The sequence below is a fragment of the Brachyhypopomus gauderio genome, chromosome 11 (genome assembly GCF_052324685.1).
Source record: "Brachyhypopomus gauderio isolate BG-103 chromosome 11, BGAUD_0.2, whole genome shotgun sequence".
Classification (NCBI taxonomy): Eukaryota; Metazoa; Chordata; class Actinopteri; order Gymnotiformes; family Hypopomidae; genus Brachyhypopomus; species Brachyhypopomus gauderio.
In genome coordinates, this window is record NC_135221.1 from 24,516,842 (window position 1) to 24,539,994 (window position 23,153).

A 23,153-nucleotide genomic window follows, 5' to 3' on the forward strand; every position below is an offset into this window, starting at 1 on the left:
CTCCTGGGAGGACAGAGAGGTCCAGCTCTGATGGGATGTCCATTAGGTTTGTTAGGTTCTGGCCCAGCATGTCAAACCGCTTAATGTGGAGGATCAGAACTCTGTTCCAAAAGGAAAAATCATATAAGAACTGTACGAGTTCACTGCTTTTAAACTCATTGTTTCTGGCCATTTACATAAAGCGAGACTCAACGTGAAGAACTCCACCACTTCAGATGCTTTGGTGGCTTGACCACATTCACATTTGAACTCCAAAACCGTTGACTGAAAAAAGTTTTCACTGAGAGTGACAATGGTTAGGATGGCTCCCTAACTTAACAAACTGGTAAAAAAAATTGTCCTGTAGGGGTGTGTGAGGTGACAGACCTTGAAGTAACTGTGTTGGGTGTGAGTCAATGTAGAGGTGATTAAAGTCCTCCACTCTGGAGCTCTGCAGTCCACAGCTTTCAAACACACACACCAAAAATGGAGAGATTACAACCTTCACACATGAATAACCCACATTATCCCATACTAAGTGTGTGCATACTTTCTGTAAATGCAGATGTAACCCAGGTTAGGCTACTGGGGCTGACACCCCTTGGACATACTGCTCCAAGTGGTTGTTTGGAGGTTGTGGAATCCTGGTTGGTTGGTTGACATGGGATATGAAAATATTAATAAATAATAATATAATTAGTTAATTAGGAATTAAAAATGGGTATTTAATTTAATAATATTAGAGTTAAAATTATAATTTATAAATTATAATTAATAAATTAGTAGAAATAAATATTTTAAAATAATAATTATTATATTTAAGCTCAAACGGCAGCAATAGGACCGCTCCTGCGGCAAAAACTGACCAGTAAAAACCCTGAAGTAGCTGGGTAATAGAACCGCTAAACCCGACACTACTTAGCCAATGAAAACTCTTAACAGCCACTGCGCAAAAAACCAACCAATCAGCATTTGGGTTAGCTAGTCCAGCGCGTCTTGCGTGAACGACGATCGCAAATCTGAGCCGTTCGGATCGCGAATCAGGCAGAACGAGAAATTGAATGAGTACTTTGTGACTGGATTATCGACGCGGTGAGCTGAGTTTCGGCGCCCAATTACTGAACTCCGGATCCGATTTGGTGAGTTAAGTTATGCTCTCCTAAAGGCTGACGCGTTGGGTTGGTTTTGTGTGCATTGGTAATACGTTTTATAGATACATATATAATCCGTGTATCATTCGTTCATTTGATATTCAACTGAAAATCAAAATCGGAAAATAAAAAAAACAATTCAATATTTTGTTTTTCGTTTTGAAAATGAAAACAAAAAAACAAACCAGGCTTGTATTTTTCAGTTTTTTATTTGATTATCCAAACAAAAATAGCTAAATTAAAAATCGGATTCGGAGCCGAACTTCATTTAGATTTTTTAACTTGACCCATTTGTGTGCCCCGGAAGTTACTGATATGTTTGTTCTTCGTGGTCTTCGTTTGCACGGGGGTGCACTGCAGTACTGGTTCTACTCTGATTGTAGCCTAGACATTGGAACATGGTCTATATTGGTATAGACAACCTATTTGAAGGTGGTCAGACGCATGCAGAGATTTCGTGCACGTTGCAGCAAATGGGTATCCAGTGATGATAGTGGTCCGGTGTTAATATTTGTCGTGTTTTGTAGTGCTCGTTTACTTTAGTCTCTGCCGTGTTTTCTGTGCCTTGTATTACTTCAGCATTCATACTTATAATATAAACGCGTTTTCCTTTCATAATCGCTGTGGTCCTTTATATTCCTTCGTGAGTGTTTCTGTGAAGTGTGTTCTCGGTATGCCTCGTAAGTCGCGCACTCTCCGTGTGGGCGCGGTTCACTTAGAGGTAGGGTGACCAGATGTCCTCTTTTTCCCGGACATGTCCTACTTTTGAGACCTAAAAAATGTCCGGGGGGAATTTCAAAATCGTCCGGGATTTTGTTTGACTGCCTCAAACAGAATACATGTACAGTGCAAAAGTGTTTACAAGCGAAAGCACGTGTGCCTGCACGAAAGTGTACGTTTACGGAGGAGTTAAGAGAAAAAACGTTCGACACACACACCATCCACCTAAATCATTCACCGATACACCGATGACCCCCACCCAGCACAAAAGGTGTCCTCCTTTTCAGAAACCCAACTCTGGTCACCCTACTTAGAGGAGACTAGCTCCGTTAATGTGCCAGCCCTTCATCTCGATTGTGTCCAACCCACCACGTTACACAGATATTGGTATATTATTTATTTCAGTAATTCCATTCAAAAGGTGAAACTTGTATATTATACTAATTTGTTGCACGCAGACTGATATATTTAAGAAAATTTGAATATTGTGAAAAGGTTCAATATTGAAGACAATATTAAATAGCTAAATAATGAACTAAAAGTGGTCTCTCAGTCTAGTTCTGTATGCTACACAGTCATGGGGAAGAAAAACAAGTAGTTTTATATTAAGTGCATCCTAAACAACAACCTACAACTCTTACATGGGTATTTACATGTGCTGTTCATAAAATAAGAATATTATGAAAAGCTATTGAAATAATTAGATAAAAACTCACCATAACTATTAGGTAAGAGTTAGAAATACCCATATCTGAGTTGTAGGTTGCTGGTCATCATGGGCTTAATGTAATACAACTTGTTTGGTGCTGTTCTGATGGACCGTTTAAAAGCTATTGAAATTAAAAGATAAAAACTCACCACCACTATTAAGTAAGAGGTAGAAATACCCATATCTGACTTATAGGTTGTTGCTTAGGATTGCACTTAATATATAAGAGCTTGTTTTATGATCTTATGATGCACCATTTAAAAGCTATCGACATAATTAGACAAAAACTGACCACCACAAATTGGTGCATAAATATAAATTTGCCATATTTTGACAATTGTGATTTTTTTTCACCGCGATCGAAATTTGTCCTCCACTTTTTACCCATCTGTGCAGTTAGAACACACACACACACACACACAAACACACACACACACACACACTAGTGATTACTAGGGGGCTGTGGTGCACACGTGCCCAGAGCAGTGGGCAGCCCGGTGCCCGGGGAGCAGTTGGGGTTAGGTGCCTTGCTCAAGGGCACCTCAGTCATGGCCTCAAGCCTGGGAATCAAACCCAGGACCCTCCGGTCACAAGACCAGTTCCCTACAATCAGATCATGACTGCCCGTTGTATTACAAGTTGTATTACACAAAGTGCATCCTAAATAACAACTATATAAAAGTTGTAGATTGGTATTTAGGATGCACTTTGTGTAATACAACTTGTTTGGTGGTCTTATGATGGATCATTGAAAATATATTAAAATTATTGAAAAAAAAAAACAGAGCGCGCAGTGCTCTGGGGCCTTTACTACCGCCACTTGCGTCCGTGTTAACCGTGTTAATGTAAATTGTAGACGGTGCCTTATAATTATACCTACCTCAGCTAGTGAGATAAACATTGATATAAAACCTAGAAATTAAATGAAACCTCTGATTAATAATCTAAATAGAACTTAAGATATCAACTTTGTTACCCCTGAGGACTGAGTACTAAATATTTAATTCTGGAAACACCATAAACTCTACCATTGGGTATTGATTAATATTTTGTGTATAACAATAGAGAAACTAAACCTTGAATATACTGTGTGTGAACATTGTTAATGTGTTTTTATTTTTCTCACCTGATTTTCCCCATTGCACATTGATACCCCTGTTTTAAGGTATTTAATATATTTATTGCAATTTATCTCATCGTATTTTGTGTCTTTATTATCCTTGCCTCCAGAGCGAACCTAACTGGTCCATCATTTATCATTGTATTTTAATATTGAAAAATTCTAGTAGCCACCCCCAGGGGGCGCTACACACACTTTGAAGAAAATCATGTTAAGACCAGCTGATTTACAAGAAGGAGATGTGGGGATATAGCACAGAATTACCTGCTGCAGGTGCGCATGGATTTGAGGTGAAACTCAAAATTTGCCACAGGGCAGATGTAAGAGAAGGAGGAAACCCTGAGTGTCTCTCCCTCCTCCTTCAGCTGAAGCAAACACATCATCAGGAACTCATGAGCAGAGGCGGACGAAGTACTCAATTTCATTACTTGAGTCAAAGTACAGATACCACTGGTCAAATGCTACTCCGATACAAGTGAAAGTTGCATGTTCAAAATTTTACTTAAGTGAAAGTACTGAAGTACTTGCTTTTAAAAATACTTAAGTATTAAAGTACACCTTCCGTCACATTTGTAAAAAAGTTATAGTTTAAAAGTATTATACATCCTACCAAATCCTCTTTGGGCATAATAATCATACAGTCTTTGATAATAATCCATAAGGCATATTCCAATGATGTACATCATTCAGGTAGTGGTAGCAGAAAAGTTTAACCTACACTTTAGTTTAAGGAACAAAAACATTTTCTAAAACCACAATTCACTGATTAGCCTAGCCTAACCTGTTTAAGCAAATTATGTTACCATATTAAAAGTCAATAATAAAATGACGGTTTTCTCTCTTTGCTAGTTAGGCATTCAGTCATCCAATACAACATTATGCTACAGTCAATATAAACAAAGACAAAGTAAAATTAGCAGTGTGGCATCTTGGTAGTCTAACCTTGCTACAACCTTTTGCAGTAGCTATGGCTAAAGCCCACCAACTCCATGCCACCCAACATGCTAACAAACTCTTTTCAAACTAGAAATCACAGCCACATTAGAATTATTGACATTAATTCTACACTGACATTCGAATGGAAACATTATTTGACAAGATTCGATTAACCCACACGGTTTCCCTTATTGATGTTTCCGTAGTTTGAATTACTTGGCAATATAATGTTAACATTATTTATAGTGATCCTAGCAGACCTAGCAGTGGAGTGAGCAGGCAAAGTCATTTCACTAGCCTTACAGCAAAGCTCCTCTGACTACATAGTTACTTAACAAAACATTTAGGCTGCATACCGTAATATACTTCCTAGGTGGGACGGTGAATTTTTGTATGCAGTGATATAGTTTGTTTTTGGCAAACAAAGCATGCATTTAAAACGATAGGAATGATTCATCCGTTCAGAAAACTGGAACATTTTGTCGAGATACAGCCATGGGTGCAAAAGAGCATGCCAGGGTTGCCAGCTCTCACGCATTGAGCGCGAGACACACGCATTTGACCGTTTTCACACGCTCTCACGCCACAGTTCCGATATCTCACGCCGAAAAAAAATCTAGTTTATTTACCTCTGATCTATATCTATCAACCACCGGCGATCGCGATATAATACTTAATTTGTGTCCATTTTTCACCGCCCCGGTAACGTTCGCCACCCCCCGTTCAACAATTTACACTCGCCACCAAGTCCAGGTTCAAATCTCCCTCCAAGCGATCTTGAAAAGTTGGCAACCCTGGCATGCTCCATCACCGCCGTCTCGTTCATGTTGCTGTTATTTAGGAAAATAACGACTAGCGACACCGAACTTGATTTTACACCTCACAGACACATCCTTGATTGCTGATAGGCTGTCACCTGTGAAAATACTATCGGGGGAGGAGAGGAGAGTTGTGTGTGGAAGTAACGAGTAACGAGAGCTGGACAGAAATGTAGTGGAGTGATAAGTACTGTATTTGTTATTCAACTGTAGTGAAGTGAAAGTCATAAGTATTTTTTAAAAAATCAACTTAAGTAAAGTACAAATACTCAAGAACTGTACTTAAGTACAGTACTTAAGTAAATGTACTTCGTTACTGCCCACCTCTGCTCATGAGCATCCTGTGGAAGACAGTACATCAGAAGGGCATTGCTCCTGGACTTCAGCAGCAGCAGACTGAGATAACAAAGAAGGTTGTGTGCAGTTCCTGCAGGCTACTGCATGTGGTTCTGATGTGTTCTGAATGGCTCAGAGGGTTGTTTAGCTGAACCTGTTGGTAGTCCTCTCCAAACACAGGTCATCTGACTGAAATACAGGCATTCAGGGCTCTCAGGAGCTTCTTCTTCTGTGAAGAGCTACGACTAGTGAGCTTGCCTTGCTGCAAATCTGCAAAACACACAGTAACAGGGAGACCAAAGTGGTTTATTTCTCTCAGCATCACAACACCTCCCTAAGCACTCATATTTGAACAGTTCATTTAGACATGTGAATCCTCTGTTCCTGATCTGGTACCTGAGCATCTGGCAGCTGGATGGATCCGTCCAGCTGGAGCACTGAGCTCTGATGGGGCTCCAGAAGCAGGAGAGACTCAGTAGACACTGCAGAGTGGAGTTCTGGAGGCGTGAAGGGGAACTGCAGGTGTTCACAATACACACCTTGACTAGCTAGCCAGGTATTTTAAAATGAAATGACATGTGAAATGTGCACACATTTCATTTCATTTTAAAATACCTGGCTAGCTAGTCAAGGTGTGTATTGTGAACACCTGCAGTCCCCCTTCCCCTAATAGTTTTAGTAAACTATTCAGTAATGTGTTGTCTATAATTTGTAATTTGCCCAGCTATATTTGATGTATTATGCATTGATGCATTTAAAGCAAACTTGAAATATAGTAATATAATTTACCCAGCTACATAAAAAACGTATATGTTATGTTGTGCATTTGTAGCACACTTGTACTTATTTAAAACCTAGTTATTTTTAAATAATTTTTTTTAATGAGAATTTCCACCAGGGAAATTTTAGTAAGCACCAAAGCAAACTGTCTATAAGAAACTATTTCTACTTTCTTTTATTTCCCCTCTCTTGAAGCTACATTTTATTTATTTGTAATAATTTAGGCTATGTGTTTCCAGTGTAATATTCCTCCCTCTATAGTTTGTGTAACGCTTTGCGCGCTGCGGAACTAGGAGGCGGACACAAACGCTGAGGAGAGCGAGATTTATTGAAGGGAATTCTTAATACTCACTACGCAGACACAACAACAGAGATCGCAACGGGAATAAGACAACCTGAACAGACTGAGCTAAAGAACATGCATGAATGAACAGTGAACTGATCACTGACCAAAAAAAAAAATTATAGATTTTTTAAATTTACTTTTCAGATGTTCTCTTTAAATAATGACTGCATGCGTGAATGAAGGAAATAAAAAGTTGCAAAGCTGGCTTGTAAGAAAATATAAAAATAACAATAAAAACGTCTGAGCAAATTAGCCTTAAATAAAATGACAATTTTATGTCATTTATGTATTATGGATCATTTTAGTCCAATACTCTGCAACAGGTCATTATTTTGCTAGCATTTGCTTTTCCTTACGTTGCTAAGTGTTTCTGCATGTCATGGAGAAAAACATGTTTTGATATGAAGGTAGATCGCCAAGGTGAAACTCCAAACAAAATATCTAAAATCCCTCAGTCGTTTACCGACCCCCAAAGAGACAAGAGACTTTTGCATTTGCTCTGGAAAGAAATCAACAAACGAATATATCTTCTACAAATTAATATTAATTAATATCTTCTCCAAATTAATATTTTCAAAAAATATATATCTCCATATTTTCAACGTATTATTATCTCGAATTAATATATTTAACGAATTAATTAACGAGTTAATATCTGGAATTAACATATTTAATCTGTTTAAAATGAGGTTTTCCCTGCCTTTCACTGGGCTGCGACCAGTGGTCCTTTGTGCCACTGGAGTTTCGGCCGTTGCCTTACGCGGTGAAGTTAGTTTCAAGTTGGATATTGGATATTCAAGCTCCGCGGAGATTGCGGCATCTACTTCACGGTTGTTCCGAATCTATGGGGTCAAAAAAGGGTCATAAAGATTTTGCATTTGTAAAACAATAGTCACAAATGTACTGAAACTTGCAACTGCGTTTAAACAACTACATGCACGTAAAATCTAACTACATGCATGTAAAATCTATCTCCACAAATGAACTGGGATGTGCTAATGTGGAAAAACATTTCAAATATATAAAAAAATATATATTTTTTAATTTGTAGAATAAAATGCATTTGTAAATCCAATGTTGTGAATGTGTGAATCATATGGAATTTGTGAGGTTATAAATGTGACAGTGAGCATTTTTCAGTGTGGAGGTAAAAATTCTCGCATTCACCTTCTCTGCTGCAGTTGCGAATCTCTTGCTGCAGTTGTGAATTTTGACCCTGTTTTGACGTCTAATTATTGGACCAATAGGAAAGCTTTAGTTGGACCAATCAGATTGCGAGGTTGTTTAACAATCATTGTTTAACTGATTTGGTTCTGTCACTCAACTTCGGCGCGCTGTTGGAACACGCCTCCCAATCTCTGTCATGGCGCTTCCAGGCACAAGCACAGACACAATGGAGAGTCAGGTAAGGAGCAATGCTAGATCATGTTTCTTTAGCAAAAAGTTCGTTTTAAAGAAGATAACAGCCAGGCTCTATGCAGTGGTTTTATTTATACTACTGACTGTTGTGCTAGCTTTGGATAACTGTAGCCAATTAATTAACCGTCGTTAGCTAGCTAGATAAACAGCCTGCAGCAGCAGGGAACATAGCAAGAAAGGTGCATCCCGTTTGTTTTGCTCTATAATTTCCCCCCCGTTTTTATATCAATGCAGCACAATTATCTTGTGTAATGGCAGACAGACTGTATCTTTTGATTCCTTTTGGTTCTGCAGCCTAGCTAACTAGCTAGTTAACTAACACAGGCATTTGCTGAGCTTCGGTCAGTTAATGCAGTAGAAAAAAACACCATAGGACACTAGTTAGCCAGTATATCAGAACACACAAAAATGGTACAGTACCTCTTGCTTTACTAGTAGTTTTTAATTGTGTCAGTCTTCAACATTCAACATTGCCCTAATTAGCTGTCATTTATTTTTTATTTTTTGTAATACTATCTAGTGAGTTTTTTGCTTAAAACTGTTCATATGATTCCATTTCATAAGTGCAGGCAGTGATCCTTTTCACATTTGTTTTAAAAGTCATCACAGCACAAGTGCAGTAATGCAGTACTCAGTAAGTTACCACTAGGAATGGTTGTACTAAAGTGCTCATATTTGCCAGGTAGAGGGATCAGCAGCCTGTTTGGGGCTGATGGAGTTGTGCCTTCACAATGTGCTGTGTACCCTATGACTTTGATACCAGTTACCACTGTTATTTACAAATAGTTTTGTTTTTTATGTGTCTGATTAATTTGAGTTAAAAAACAGTACACTACATTGGATTTAGCCATGGATGTTTAAGCTGAAGGATGTTTTAATAGACAAATATCATGATCTCGTTCCCAGGTGATGATCGGAAGAGAAGTCTTGCTAAGACTACAGGCGAGGTTGGAGCAGGCCCTTCAGAGGCAACCTCTGGATCTAGACTATTTAGAATTTGTGTGTGTCAGTGAGATGACACTCATAAGATCACTGGCTCCTCATGTCACATTCCCCCAAGAGGTACGTAAAATGTAATAAAGTTGCACTAGGTTGAAGATCTTTGGACTGACCACCTGCCCATAGGAATTAGAGATGGTTTTCTTTTTGGAATCAACCTCATTAAAATGGTGTGGAACTCAGAGCTCCTGCTGAGAGTCTGTGAATTCCTATAGCTACAGAACTGCACTGTGGAAGCAGTGTTCAGACTGCAGGGAAATTGAAATTGTAAAACACATCTGTACAAATCCAATTCTAATCTGGATTCAATTCAGATATGCCCAGAATCGGATTTTGGCTAGCAGTCTGAACATGGTGTAAGCACAACCTAAAAGTGCTTATACATAGCTGATTGATCTGTACATCTCTGATAAGAAATACATGCCTTTGTACTTTGTACTTTTATAGTTAATTTTAATGTTGTATTGATGTTTCATGAGGGTTCTACAATAAGTGTGTTCATTACAGATATTGTGAATATTTCCAAAAGGTACTTGAAGGGCTTCAGAATCTGATTACACTCATCAGCACTGAGCTGGATCAAAGAAGAACCACCATTTTGGTTGATGCAGTTGGTGGTGCAAGAGGACGTCCAAAGCTCTGTGTTTCCAAAGACCACCTTGAGCACCTTTTAGAAATGGGTTTGGCTGTCCCAAATATATGTAAATTAATTGGGGTGTCGCAGAAGACGATTCGTCGTCGTATGACTGAATGGAACCTTTCTGTGAGAGACTCCTACAGCCAAGTATCTGATGAGGAGCTGGACAGCTTGGTACTTGCTGTCAAAAAAGATTCACCAAATTTAGGTACATTTAAACTCCTGTCACTTTGTTTTATTAATTATTCAGCTTTATCAGGGTTTTCCAAAGGGCTGCGGTTCAAAATGGCAGTGTTACAATGTTACACTTTCTCTTACAATATTGTTTGGTGATTGTCACTTTATCTTAGGTCACAGGATGGTTAAAGGCCACTTGAAGGCCTTGGGTTACAAAGTCCAGTGGACAAGAGTCTGGGACTCGATGCATCGCGTAGATTCAGTTGGGATACTTGAAAGACTGGCAAGTGTTGGATGCGTTGTAAGAAGAACCTACAGCGTCCCCAGTCCTCTTTGTCTTGTGCATGTGGACACCAATCACAAGTTAATTAGGTAAGGAAATGGTCCCCCTTTTCAAAATTCAGCTGTATTTCAGTTAATTATGTGTAAGTCATTATAAAGAAACTTAAAAACATCAACTTCTTTGTGTTGGTGATTGAAGCAAGTCTGCAACACACACAGTAAACTGCACTGAATGATGTTTAAGATGGTTGTCATGCTGCCATGTTTGTATGACGTACGTTACTCAATACTGTACTCAGAGTGTTATGACTCCAGAAACCTGACCATTTCCACAGAAATTACCCATACACATTCTTTTTTTTATGAAATTGTACAACCAGTCACTGTGGTTCACATAATAATTGGTCATACATAGTTCATGCTGTACTTCCATATATAAAAGTGTGTTGATGTTTAACGTGAGCAGTGTCATTAACACTGCCACTTTTATTGTGCAGATATGGCATTGTTTTGTTTGGAGGGATTGACGGGTTTTCAAGAAAGGTAACGTACCACATACTTGTTTTAAATATGTACAGATAATTGTTCAGTGTACTTCACTAGCACTGTGTACTGTATTTTGATAATCCTTAGTTCACCTTGGTCTTCAGTCTACAACTGTGTGTCTAGATTGTCTACTTGCAGGCAGCAAACAACAATAAGGCAACCACAGCCTTCAACTTTTTTCTTGGTTCTGTGAGGGAGCATGGTTTGCCATCAAGGTAGTAGCTATTTTTGTTTTATTTTTATTTTTGTATATACACGTGATTGATTAATCAATCAATCAATCAAAGTTTATTTGTATAGTGCTTTTAACACTAGAAGCGCCAAAGCTCCGGTCATTTGACCGCTGTGACGTCTACTAGAAGCGCCGCCTCTGGTCGACCTAATTATACCTAGAAGCGCCGAGCACCGGTCACTTGACCGCAGCAGCACAAAAAATAATAATATCTTTGCACTGGATCCAATTTCAGAACCCTCCTTTCATGACTTTTCCCAGAATTGTCCTTTTAATAAACTAGTATTTTTACATTGTTAAAAGAAACCCTGCACATGCTAGTTTCAATCGATTTCGCTCGTATCTCTGTAATATTGTCGTCGTCGCCTACACTTCAAGACTGTGATTCTCTTTTCTGCCAGCGGGTGTCGCAAAGATTCGTATGTCATTTAATATTTAGTATAACTAAATAAAGATCAATAGTTTTCAAAACTAAATTATTCAAAGTTCAAACTGATTATTGTGTAAAGACAAAACGGAATTCGTCCGTTGAACGAAAGTGAAAGTGTTTCACTTTCCAAAGTCTTAAAATATATACTTTATTTATTAATATTATTTAATATATACTATATATAAGTTTACATCAATGGTTTTCAAACCGTGAGAGCGTCTTGCTTTGCCTAATAAATGCTTTAGTAGTTTGCAGGAATTCTGCGAATGGTAATTAGCCTACTTATCAAGTCAATATCTCAAATAAATGATCTCTCGGGTATAATCCCTCTTCGCCAGGGCTAGCTGTTAGATACATACATTATGTATGGCTGCTTTTGACACACTGGCATTACAAAAGAATTAAGCAGAATGCAAGTTACGTATGTAAATGCATACCTTTGCGAGCGAAACTGAGATGATGGCATGGGCGGTGCTGTTATGAACACTTTATTCACAATAGCATTCATGAGGCAACGTGAGCTATAAATTCGTCGGGACGCGGCTACACAGTTTGAGTGAAAACTCTGCTTGGGCGATCGAACAGCAACACAGTTTGCTTGAAAGCTCGGTTTTGGCGTTTGAACAGCAACATAGTTTGCGTGACTCCTCGGTTTGGGCGTTTGAACAGCAACACAGTTTGCTTGAAAGCTCGGTTTGGGCGATCGAACAGCAACACAAATGTGCAAAGACTGCACCTAAGCTGTGTTTTGAATGTTGAGTTGTGTGAAGCTGACACACAAATCAAAACAAAGGGAACTTAATTTGAGGTGGTGAACGAAACTTATGCAATATACGCTAAAGAGAGACGGGATGCACCCGTTGTTGGCCTGTAGCTGTGTTCTACAACCTCCAAAACCTGGCTGTAATTAATAAATATTGTTCAAACAGTGCATGAACATTAACCACAGCGGTGGAGGTTTATTCTCAAGTTCACAATTCACTACATAAATGGAACTTAATTTGAGGTGGTGAACGAAACTTATGCAATATACGCTAAAGAGAGACGGGATGCACCCGTTGTTGGCCTGTAGCTGTGTTCTACAACCTCCAAAACCTGGCTGTAATTAATAAATATTGTTCAAACAGTGCATGAACATTAACCACAGCGGCGGAGGTTTATTCTCAAGTTCACAATTCACTACATAAATGGAACTTAATTTGAGGTGGGGAACGAAACTTATGCAATATACGATACATGTAAATCACCGAATGGTGATAACGCTCGGTGATAACACGGTCGTTAGGACGTGGGATCACACATCGGCTATTCACCGATCAAACACCTCATTTGAAACGGCAACACAATACGGCAAGATAAAAAAGTGAACATTAGAGAGGACAGAGGCAACTATATTCGTGAAGCCATCCGTATCATTTTAATAATTTTGCGTTTTGTTACGCAAAGGTACATAGCCTACCTTTTATAATGATATTTTTGTAATTATTTTGCCTATTTATGCTTTTTGTTCTTTGTCTAACACAAAACATTATAGACATTTATTTGTAGATTTGTTATGTTCACCATAGCCTACAATTCACTAACATACACAACTTTTAGACATTAAAACTTGAAATGGCGTAACATTGAGTATACAAACAAACTTGCTTTAGCTCGGTCTACGGGCTTCACTTTGCTACTCTGAGTATCGAACAAGCTTTTTGTGGATGTGGGGGTGGAAGGCTGCAGCGCAGTCTGTTTCATTAGCAAGACAAAAGACGTGAACGCTTCACAGTGGGGGTGCGGGCCAGTGGGTTAGTGGTGTGGCGAACGAACATGATAATATAGTGACATATATGCCAACAGAATAACACACAGACAAATAAGCAAACTATTACACTAACCAAGCAAACTATTACACTAACCAAGAAACAAAACTGAAACTATATTTTGCATTTACGTTTTCGCACAAACCAGGAAATGCTATATGAAACTAAACAAAACTGACAATGGGAAAGCTACTGAGAACAAGGTCACAAGGCACTGATTCTAAAAGGTTTAGTCACATTAATTTGTTAACATATTGACGTTACTTGCAAATGTCACCATTACGAATATTTTGTTTGGGCGGCTCATTCTTCCTTTTGTGCAAAACGCCATCTAGCGTTAATTATGTGTCAGTACCAGCTCCCCTGTGTAAAGACTCAGCGGTCTTTTGACCGCCCGAGGCGCGCTTTAAGTAGGTGAAAACAACACGGCGCTAGTAGGAGGTGGTGAAATCGGTCAGATGACCGGCCCTCCGCGCTTCTAGGTATAAGTATGTAAATGAGGCGCGGCGCTTCTAGTGTTAACAACTCAAGTTGTCGCAAAGCAGCTTTACAGGGTTTACAAGGTTAATACTATGGGTCCAGAACCCTAATGAGCAAGCCATGTGTTAATTTGCATGTGTGTAAGAAAAATGTGAATCTTTAATTCATAATTATAGTACTTAATTATGTGTGTTGTGTCTGAGAAAGGGTGAGAGGAGACCAAGGTTCTGAGAATGTAGATATCGCACGCTACATGTTTGAGACTCGTGGCTGTGGCAGAGGCAGTTTCATTGCTGGAAAAAGCGTTCATAATCAAAGGTAACTTGCAGTTTGCTGTCAATCAGCTGTCAGTCACTTTCAGATATTTCTTCACAATAATTCTGTTCATGAGAATACAGTGCCTTTGTTGATGCTGGTGTTACAATTACCCCTGCACTCTCTCCTGGCAGAATAGAACGGCTTTGGCGGGACGTGTGGAACAGTGTGACCAGTATCTACTATGATTTACTCCATTTTCTCGAAGAGGAAGGTGTCCTGGACTTGGCCAACAGTGTACATCTCTTCTGTGTCCAGTATGTTTTCATACCACGAATCCAGGATGACCTTGATGCATTTAGAGCGGGATGGAATGACCACTCACTACGCACTGAACACAATCTTACCCCAAACCAACTGTGGGAAATTGGTCTAATCCAAAGTCCTGATGACCATCCTGACTCTGTTGAGGTTTGTGGATTTTCTCCATTGTTGGTGATTTTATCATAGTAAAATTATTTTAAGTAAACACTTTTTTAAACATGTCTATAGTTAAATCCAAATGTTTTAATTTCAGGATTTCAACTACTTGCCTTTCGAAGACACAGATGTGGATCAAATAGGAATTCAGGTTCCTGAACTGGTGTGTCCTTTGCCCATTGAACACTTAGAAATGCTCAGAGAGCTATTTGATCCTGTTGCCCATTCAGCATGCTTTGGGGAGGATATTTACAGGGCAGTGGTACAGTATGTTGAAGGTGTGATTGAATCAAGTCGTTAGATATTTACAGGGCAGTGGTACAGTATGTTGAAGGTGTGACTGAATCAAGTTGTTAGTCCCTTGCATTAACAGACTTGCAGCCCATTTTATGATGTGTTTAAATTTATTTTTAACATTTCTTTACACACTTAATCGCACTTGATGGATCTTTGATCTTTAACTGAAGCAGCTGTTTTGAAGAGAAAAATGAATAGAAAATAAAATGTGCATTTGAAACAACGCATAATGTCTATTTATTCAATAAAAGTATAAAAAATATATATTATTTTACTGCAACAATGTTCCTTTGAACAGCTATGTTATTATCGTAACAGCCGAAAGATTGTAGGGCAGGAGAATACACTGCTCACCTATGTGTAACTAGCTCTGTGAACAAACATATAACTGGCAAAATGAACACAAGGCTGTGGATAATCTTCAAAACAGTTTAAACCAAGCCAAAGCCTGTGTCACAGGTTGCTACACATGAATTTAGATCTCGACTGAAATCTTTAAAGTTAGTGTAGTGGCCTGGTAGGCGGAGGGACTTGAAACATGTAGATGCCTTTGGGAGACTGCCCTGAACTATCTCCAATTGCATGTCAGAAGATGGGACCTCCCATCCGGTCCAAAACTGGACAAGGCCCTTCAGAGATGATTGAGAAGCTGCAAAAAACGAGAAAAGAAACAGTGCAGTGTTCCTTTAATAATGTATAATGCTGCCATCAAGTCGTGCTGGAAATATTGTATTTGCGAGATGTGCGCACATGAACGCCTCCACAAACTTTACAAGTGGGCACTCAGATTTTAAGATAAGCCCTGAGTTTCCCAATTGGGGGCGTGTCAGTAACTAGGTAAACACTGAGATTAGTAGCAATAGTTCTAAGCTGTACATGTTGTTCTTGAGTTTATTTTTGAGGGAAACATGCACTAATCTTATTAAGGAATAGTAATGAAGCTAATTAGAAGGACCCAAAAAGTGTTGCATCATGCACATATATTGATTTTACACACGGATATTTTTAAACAGTTTTTTAAACAACTTGCTTCACATATATATTGGTGGCTTTTTTGTTTTATCACCTGTTGCGATAAACTCGCGAAGATATCCAGCTATGCGGCACCTGGTTTCAACTGGGTAATCTTCATCCTCCTCATCCGTCTTTTCCAGAGGCCACAATATCTGGTCAAGGACCATCTATTAGAGACACAACACAAATATTTAATGTGGGGTGGGAATAGAGGATTTCACATCATATAAATAATAAATAAATATGAAACACTCGACACAAACCCTATGATTTAATCTTTCAGTAAAAAAAAAAAAAACTTTGAATTTATGATCATAGGATTTGTGTCAAGTGTTTCATATTGTTACCATAGGTACAATTTAAGGTACTGTTATTTGTCACTTATACAGAAAAAAATATTTCTCACATGAGGCTTGATTTCAACGTCTCTCTCACGGGGGAACATAAGAGGAATTACATCCTTCCTTTCTGTAAGTAACTGCCAAACACAGGTCTCCTTCAGGCCCCGTCTGAACTGCTTGATCTGTTTTTCTGTTCTTCCCAGGACCTGAGAGGGGAGGAGGGGAGGGGACAGAATTCAGCTTAGCGAGGTGTTTGCCAAATATTGCTGACCTGTCATATGAATATTCAAACATCACAGATACAACTATAAATGTTCATTACAGCATGGTGAAGAAGACGGTTGAAGAGCCATTTGCGGTTGTCAGAGGTCACCCCTGGGAGATCCCACATGTCTGCTAGAATCCAGACTGCATCTTTTTCTTCCTCACTTAGGTCTTTGTTACCATCTAACTTTAGAAAGAATACACAACTCAATTATTTTTAGTCATTACTAACAATCATTCCATGTGATATAATAAACAAAAGATTAATGTCCTTCAACATACCAGCTGAATAATTTGACGACGCTCAAGGTCAGGACAGTCCTCAACTGTGATGGTGGTCATATCTGGAGAGGCCCCAAACAGCACATCAACAACTGCTTCACTTATTCCAGCCAGAGCGGGACCACCATGCAGGAATGAGTGTCCCACCATTCGGCCAGCAATAAGGAAAAGATCACTATCTAGAAGAATTTGTGATGTGCAAGGCACAAGGTGATCTGGCTGCCCCTCAAAGAGAAGCATGACATCCGTGTTTCCTGTATGGACCGGATCACATCATAATGTTTACACATAATCCTCACATATTACAGTATGGCCACCAGAATAAAAATGGAAACAAGCATCACATACCATAATTCAATCGAAAGCCATGCTGTAGGGTATTCATGGTCAAGCTTATAAAATGTCGGTTCACACCATCTCCAACGGCAGCGTCCCCTGCAAATCAAATTGTAAGTATATATTAATGCTTTTATACACACATTCCTTACATGGGTGTGTGGGGTGCTACAGAGAACCCTAAAAGGTTCTTACAGCTGTCCTCACTAGAACTTAAACCAGTCCACAGGGCCAGACATTTTTTAGCTTAAAACATGAGCTGTTTAGGACCTGTTTACACCTGGGACATTTGAAACAACATTATTGAAACAATGTTATTTGTCATAACAGCAATTACACACAACAGAAACAGAGTTTACCTCTCAATGTGCAGTGGAGAGGGCTTACCCAGTTCACTTTTAGAGCCTTGTAAAATGTCAAAATTGACCTTTCTCTATCCAGCACACTGTCACCAAGATCAAGGATAGCAGTAAGTGGACTGGATCTTTCATACTGTTGGAGAATTTGTCTTCGAAAGAGTAGGGCTGCACCCTGTGGGTCTTCTCCCTTTTTCCAGGCTGGTGTAGTGGTAAAGGCAGTGAAAGAAAGACAAAGAAAACATTACATAGTATATATAATTTAAGTAACATTTAAAGTTTATAGCTGATATTCTACTGTGGCATTACAACTAGCAAGATTTTAGTTATACTCAACATAACTAAGCATGTTTACGTTGTGAAGGAGTAAAAGTTCTAAAAAAGAAAAGATGTAGCAAGAATGCCAATACTTGCCAGTTCTTGCAATTTCACACAACTTCTAATAAATTACATTTATGATATGAGCTCCTACCATTATTGTCTGTAACAATACTTGTAACTGTGGAGTTACTGCTCGTCTCTTGATTCTGATGGGGTACTGCTGTTGCTTCGTCCACGTCATGGTCAGCTGAAGAAGATGGCCTCTCATTGTCAAAGCTTGAAGGGAATTAGCATTTTGACAATATAGAAGACATGTTTGACATTACTAATGTAAAGAGTATTTATGTTTTAAAGCATATGTAAAACAAATACCTTTCCCCACATGAACTGGCATGAGCAAACAATATATCTGGTGGAAACTGAACTCCACAAACAGGACAGGTATCCTAAGAAAAACAATTACTTGTTCATACGCAACAATAAAATGAACTGCCAGCTGCAAAAGACTTAACTTATTATGTATTTGTATATAAAAGTTATAAAAGTACTGTGGTCAAAGTATTGTAAGTAACATTATCTACCAACCATGGGTTTACATTCAGTCAGGTAAACATCTGGACACTCTGTTGAGCGATCTTCCGGTTCTTGACACTCTTGGATTTCTTCATTTTCAGACTCAGACCCCTGATTCAATTTAAGTAATAGAACAATATAAAATTTCACATGTATTCTCAGTGCTTTTCCTTGGCTATGAGATTTTTAAATATTGTTCTCTTTAATATACTTACACCACAATTTTGAATATGTGTAACTAGCAACTGCAATGGCATAGTGGTCCCACATCTTTTGCATTCAGACTTTGGCATTTTAGAAAACTCCCAAGCATCGTGTGGCAGAGGAGCTGTGTCAAGGCGCTCCTGAAGAGGCATTATGTAAAGCACATGTTTTCCGTTGTTGGAACTTGTTTTCAGCATTTTTGCTGTGTAGCCTTGAGATCCCTGTGTCAGTACTGACAGAGTCCTTTGTCCATTACCACCTTCAATATAAGAAAAGAATACTTGGTTAATCCATTATTTTGGTATTATTACTTATTTTGTGTACATACTAGTTAGGGAAACGTTATCTGAATATGTTCTGCTTGTGTAACACCAATATTTCCATCAATCTACAGAACAGATAAAAAAGTTTCATTAAGCAGCTTAAACACCTGTCTAATGCACAAACTATTGCAGTGCATTGTTTTAGTTCTACTGCAGTGTTATTAAAACTACTGCATGCAATTGTGGAGAGATAAGATGGCAAGATATAGCTAAAGCTTTCCATTTAAAGTCTCTCTCTTCTAAACTTATAAAATACATTGTTATAGAACTTTCTGCAGCAATTTCAAGTGAATTCAATAAATTGTAACTTATTAAAATACCTGCAATTTCATACCTGTGGCCTTATAAAGGAGCCAGCCTCCTGTAAGGTTCATCATTTTAGGGTATTCGTTGTGCAGTGTTCTGGTAATCTGCAATTGTCAAACAAAAACTGTTTTTTTTATGTTTTTTTTTTATTTTTTTATGTAAAAATTATGTTTTATGAAAAATAAGACTACTTAACACAAAAGTAGTCAGGTATTAGTTACATGGCCATATTCAAAATACCTGCAAATACATATTGTACCAGAATGAACTCTATACTGCAACCTATTCTGCACAGCACTACATAGTAGCACTACACAAAATGCACAGTTTGGTTCACACGTTGGTATGAACATAAAAAAAGAAAAGCTTCCTTTTGTTCATTTATTTTAAACAGGGTTGTGCAACTTACAAAATGTTCCATGCACTGTTATATATGCCCCCTGGTAATTAATACAGCCTGTACTGCATTAAGCACTGAAATGTATATGAAACTGAAATGTTTTTGACATTTTTATTTAGTCTGGAATGCAGCTCTTATGTTTACTCTTGTAAAATACAATACAAAAAGTTGTGTCTAATAAGAAAAGTGCATTTGCTGAGGAAAATTCAACTGTAGGTGTGTTACTAATAGACATCTATAATAATACAAGTCAAGAGCACAAACATTTGCTCTCTATTCCTTTCTATGGGAAACAATATCATTTAATCACAATTGTTAGAAAAACTGATCAAAAAGCTGTATACATTGCCTACTGCAATCACACCAACCAAAAATAAAATAAATTGATAGATGCTTTGTAATCATAAATTAATCATTCTGTAACCAACCTCATCATGATCAGCACTGTCAGGTATCGTTATTGTCCGTCTTCCCAGTCCTGCTTGTAATAATTTCAGTTCGTTTTTAGGAGTTTTGGTGGAATTTTCAGCCAAAAGGCAGAAATGAAATTCCAGATGTTTGACCGCTGGAAGCACAACACTTTGGACTGGCCTCTTTCCTCTGTTTCTTCTCCCATTAAACATAACTGGGAAAGATCTGTTACGAACAAACAAAATGAATTTAATCAATCATTATTAGACATGATTAATTTAACAAAGCAAGGTGCTACATATACTCTGAATAGCAACACTAAAGTGCAAATACCAAGTCCATGAAATTATATGTAACATGCTGAAAAAAGAAAAAGCACTGATTAAGTAAATTCTGTTTCTTTCTTGTTATACATTCATTTTTCTAAACTGCCTGCAGCACATAATAAAAATGTTGGGCCAGGACCATGTTAACAACATTGTTAAATCATGTTTTACATCGCATTTATTTGTTTGCAGATTTCACAAATTAACATTTCCACAGATGTGCAACTTGTCCATATTGTATGAAGGTATGGATGGTCATGTTGTTATTTTACCCATTTTGAATAGATATTCTCCAGTGGAAGATTAATATAGTCAAAGACGATGCATAATCTTTGTCCGGAAACCTGCTCTATGACGCAGTATTAACTTGACCTGCATTTGCGGTTGCAGTGACAAATATTGTTTGAAAGAAATGAAATTCCAGAAATGAAATTCCAGATGTTTGACCGCTGGAAGCACAACACTTTGGACTGGCCTCTTTCCTCTGTTTCTTCTCCCATTAAACATAACTGGGAAAGATCTGTTACGAACAAACAAAATGAATTTAATCAATCATTATTAGACATGATTAATTTAACAAAGCAAGGTGCTACATATACTCTGAATAGCAACACTAAAGTGCAAATACCAAGTCCATGAAATTATATGTAACATGCTGAAAAAAGAAAAAGCACTGATTAAGTAAATTCTGTTTCTTTCTTGTTATACATTCATTTTTCTAAACTGCCTGCAGCACATAATAAAAATGTTGGGCCAGGACCATGTTAACAACATTGTTAAATCATGTTTTACATCGCATTTATTTGTTTGCAGATTTCACAAATTAACATTTCCACAGATGTGCAACTTGTCCATATTGTATGAAGGTATGGATGGTCATGTTGTTATTTTACCCATTTTGAATAGATATTCTCCAGTGGAAGATTAATATAGTCAAAGACGATGCATAATCTTTGTCCGGAAACCTGCTCTATGACGCAGTATTAACTTGACCTGCATTTGCGGTTGCAGTGACAAATATTGTTTAGAGACAACAGTTATTCCTAACAGTATTCCCAGGCCCACAGAAATGCATTGCCACCCAATGATGCAAGCTTAACAATATTCAGTAATGATTTTCCGCCTTACCCCTACAGGCACACAAATTTCCTTAACCATTCAATTAGGGGTGTGCCATATCGTATCATACACAATAATATTGCCAACATTTTTGAATATCGTGAATGAAATTATAACCTGAAATATCGTGCCATATCGCCCATCCCTAATTATCACATCAGGGTATTACTTTTTTTTTACTGTTTTTAGCAAAAGAAAAATTCCAACTTTTCTCATTTCTCATTATATATCTACTAGAGACAGATTTTATCTGTCCAGTATCATTCATTCTGAATCATTGACTTCTGTTACAATCTGATGAAAATTCTTGTATTTTTAAATATCTCAGTTAGGGTGTGCCATATCATACTGTATGCAATAATAAAATGTAATTTTCATTTTGTTGCAGTAGTGTATTCTCAAAATATTTTTTTATCAATGTTTTGTCATATCGCCAAGAGTATCACGAAAATACCATGAAATATCATGAAATTATTGTATTGAATATAGAGATTTAATTACCGTTCCATATCACGCTGAACACTGGATGTGGACGCAGGACGTGGAGTAGTACTTGGACCCTGCACTCCTGAGTGGGCATTTGACACCAGGCTGACAAAACTCCGGACTGCTCTTTCAATCATGGAGTTCTGTTCATGTGTACCAAAAACACAATATTAAACTAACTAGCAATGCCAATATTACAACACTTAAGTAAAAGCACATTTCAAATAATTGCAGGGGATCATCCTATAAATGAGTAATTTCATACATTTTCTGAATTTCCTGAAGTCAGTTAATTAAAAGATATGTTGATCATGCTAACTACTAGTAAAGCAAGAGGTGCTGTACAATTATTGTGTGTTCTGATATACTGGCTAACTAGTGTCCTATGGAGTTTTTTTCTACTGCATTAACTGACCGAAGCTCAGCAAATGCCTGTGTTAGTTAACTAGCTAGTTAGCTAGGCTGCAGAACCAAAAGGAATCAAAAGATACAGTCTGTCTGCCATTACACAAGATAATTGTGCTGCATTGATATAAAAACGGGGGGAAACTATGGAGCAAAACAAACGGGATGCACTTTTCTTGCTATGTTCCCTGCTGCTGCAGGCTGTTTATCTAGCTAGCTAACGACGGTTAATTAATTGGCTACAGTTATCCAAAGCTAGCACAACAGTCAGTAGTATAAATAAAACCACTGCACAGAGCCTGGCTGTTATCTTCTTTAAAACGAACTTTTTGCTAAAGAAACATGATCTAGCATTGCTCCTTACCTGACTCTCCATTGTGTCCGTGCTTGTGCCTGGAAGCGCCATGACAGAGATTGGGAGGCGTGTTCCAACAGCGCGCCGAAGTTGAGTGACAGAACCAAATCAGTGTTATGATTGGTTAAACAACCTCGCAATCTGATTGGTCCAACTAAAGCTTTCCTATTGGTCCAATAATTAGACTCAAAACAGGGTCAAAATTCGCAACTGCAGCAAGAGATTCGCAACTGCAGCAGAGAAGGTGAATGCGAGAATTTTTACCTCCACACTGAAAAATGCTCACTGTCACATTTATAACCTCACAAATTCCATATGATTCACACATTCACAACATTGGATTTACAAATGCATTTTATTCTACAAATTAAAAATATATATATTTTTTTATATA

General features: G+C 38.0%; 2 protein-coding genes and 1 long non-coding RNA gene across 4 annotated transcripts in view; 2 read left to right on the forward strand and 1 right to left on the reverse strand.

Annotated features, from left to right (window-relative positions):
* The first annotated feature begins 991 nt into the window (after window positions 1–991).
* The window catches only part of LOC143527558 (uncharacterized), a 65,156-nt gene continuing 42,994 nt past the window's right edge, over window positions 992–23,153 (forward strand). Inside the window, exon 1 of the long non-coding RNA XR_013134168.1 lies at window positions 992–1,118. This is a non-coding gene — a long non-coding RNA (uncharacterized LOC143527558). The remainder of the gene's footprint in view (window positions 1,119–23,153) is intronic.
* Window positions 6,826–15,119, forward strand: LOC143527553 (uncharacterized). The gene is made up of 9 exons (XM_077022848.1): window positions 6,826–8,300; window positions 9,221–9,376; window positions 9,843–10,158; window positions 10,301–10,499; window positions 10,907–10,952; window positions 11,079–11,170; window positions 14,113–14,223; window positions 14,355–14,631; window positions 14,738–15,119. The coding sequence occupies exons 1-9, from the start codon at window positions 8,259–8,261 to the stop codon at window positions 14,939–14,941; spliced, it is 1,443 nt and encodes a 480-aa protein (XP_076878963.1). The 5' UTR covers window positions 6,826–8,258; the 3' UTR covers window positions 14,942–15,119.
* LOC143527552 (uncharacterized) lies at window positions 15,155–22,901 on the reverse strand. Of its 2 annotated transcripts, XM_077022846.1 has the most exons (15): window positions 22,769–22,901; window positions 22,015–22,142; window positions 20,086–20,914; window positions 19,286–19,361; window positions 18,640–18,887; window positions 18,437–18,535; window positions 18,224–18,297; window positions 18,003–18,127; window positions 17,534–17,731; window positions 17,187–17,273; window positions 16,839–17,092; window positions 16,615–16,743; window positions 16,358–16,498; window positions 16,004–16,118; window positions 15,155–15,586 (listed from the first exon to the last, which is right to left on the reverse strand). In XM_077022846.1, the coding sequence occupies exons 3-15, from the start codon at window positions 20,278–20,280 to the stop codon at window positions 15,369–15,371; spliced, it is 1,959 nt and encodes a 652-aa protein (XP_076878961.1). In that variant the 5' UTR covers window positions 20,281–20,914; window positions 22,015–22,142; window positions 22,769–22,901; the 3' UTR covers window positions 15,155–15,368. The 2 variants fall into 2 exon arrangements, with proteins under 2 accessions (XP_076878961.1, XP_076878962.1); XM_077022847.1 differs by lacking the exon at window positions 20,086–20,914.

Bases quoted from the DNA above. Each gene is read 5' to 3' on its own strand.
- LOC143527553 (XM_077022848.1), top strand. From the start codon at position 8,259: ATGGCGCTTCCAGGCACAAGCACAGACACAATGGAGAGTCAG. The intron at 8,301-9,220 runs GTAAGGAGCAAT...TCTCGTTCCCAG, and splicing joins CAGACACAATGGAGAGTCAG to GTGATGATCGGAAGAGAAGT. The intron at 9,377-9,842 runs GTACGTAAAATG...TATTTCCAAAAG, and splicing joins ATGTCACATTCCCCCAAGAG to GTACTTGAAGGGCTTCAGAA.
- LOC143527552 (XM_077022846.1), bottom strand. From the start codon at position 20,280: ATGTTTAATGGGAGAAGAAACAGAGGAAAGAGGCCAGTCCAAAGTGTT. The intron at 19,362-20,085 runs GTTGGTTACAGA...TGACAATTGCAG, and splicing joins ACAGTGCTGATCATGATGAG to ATTACCAGAACACTGCACAA. The intron at 18,536-18,639 runs GTAAGTATATTA...AAATTGAATCAG, and splicing joins CACATATTCAAAATTGTGGT to GGGTCTGAGTCTGAAAATGA.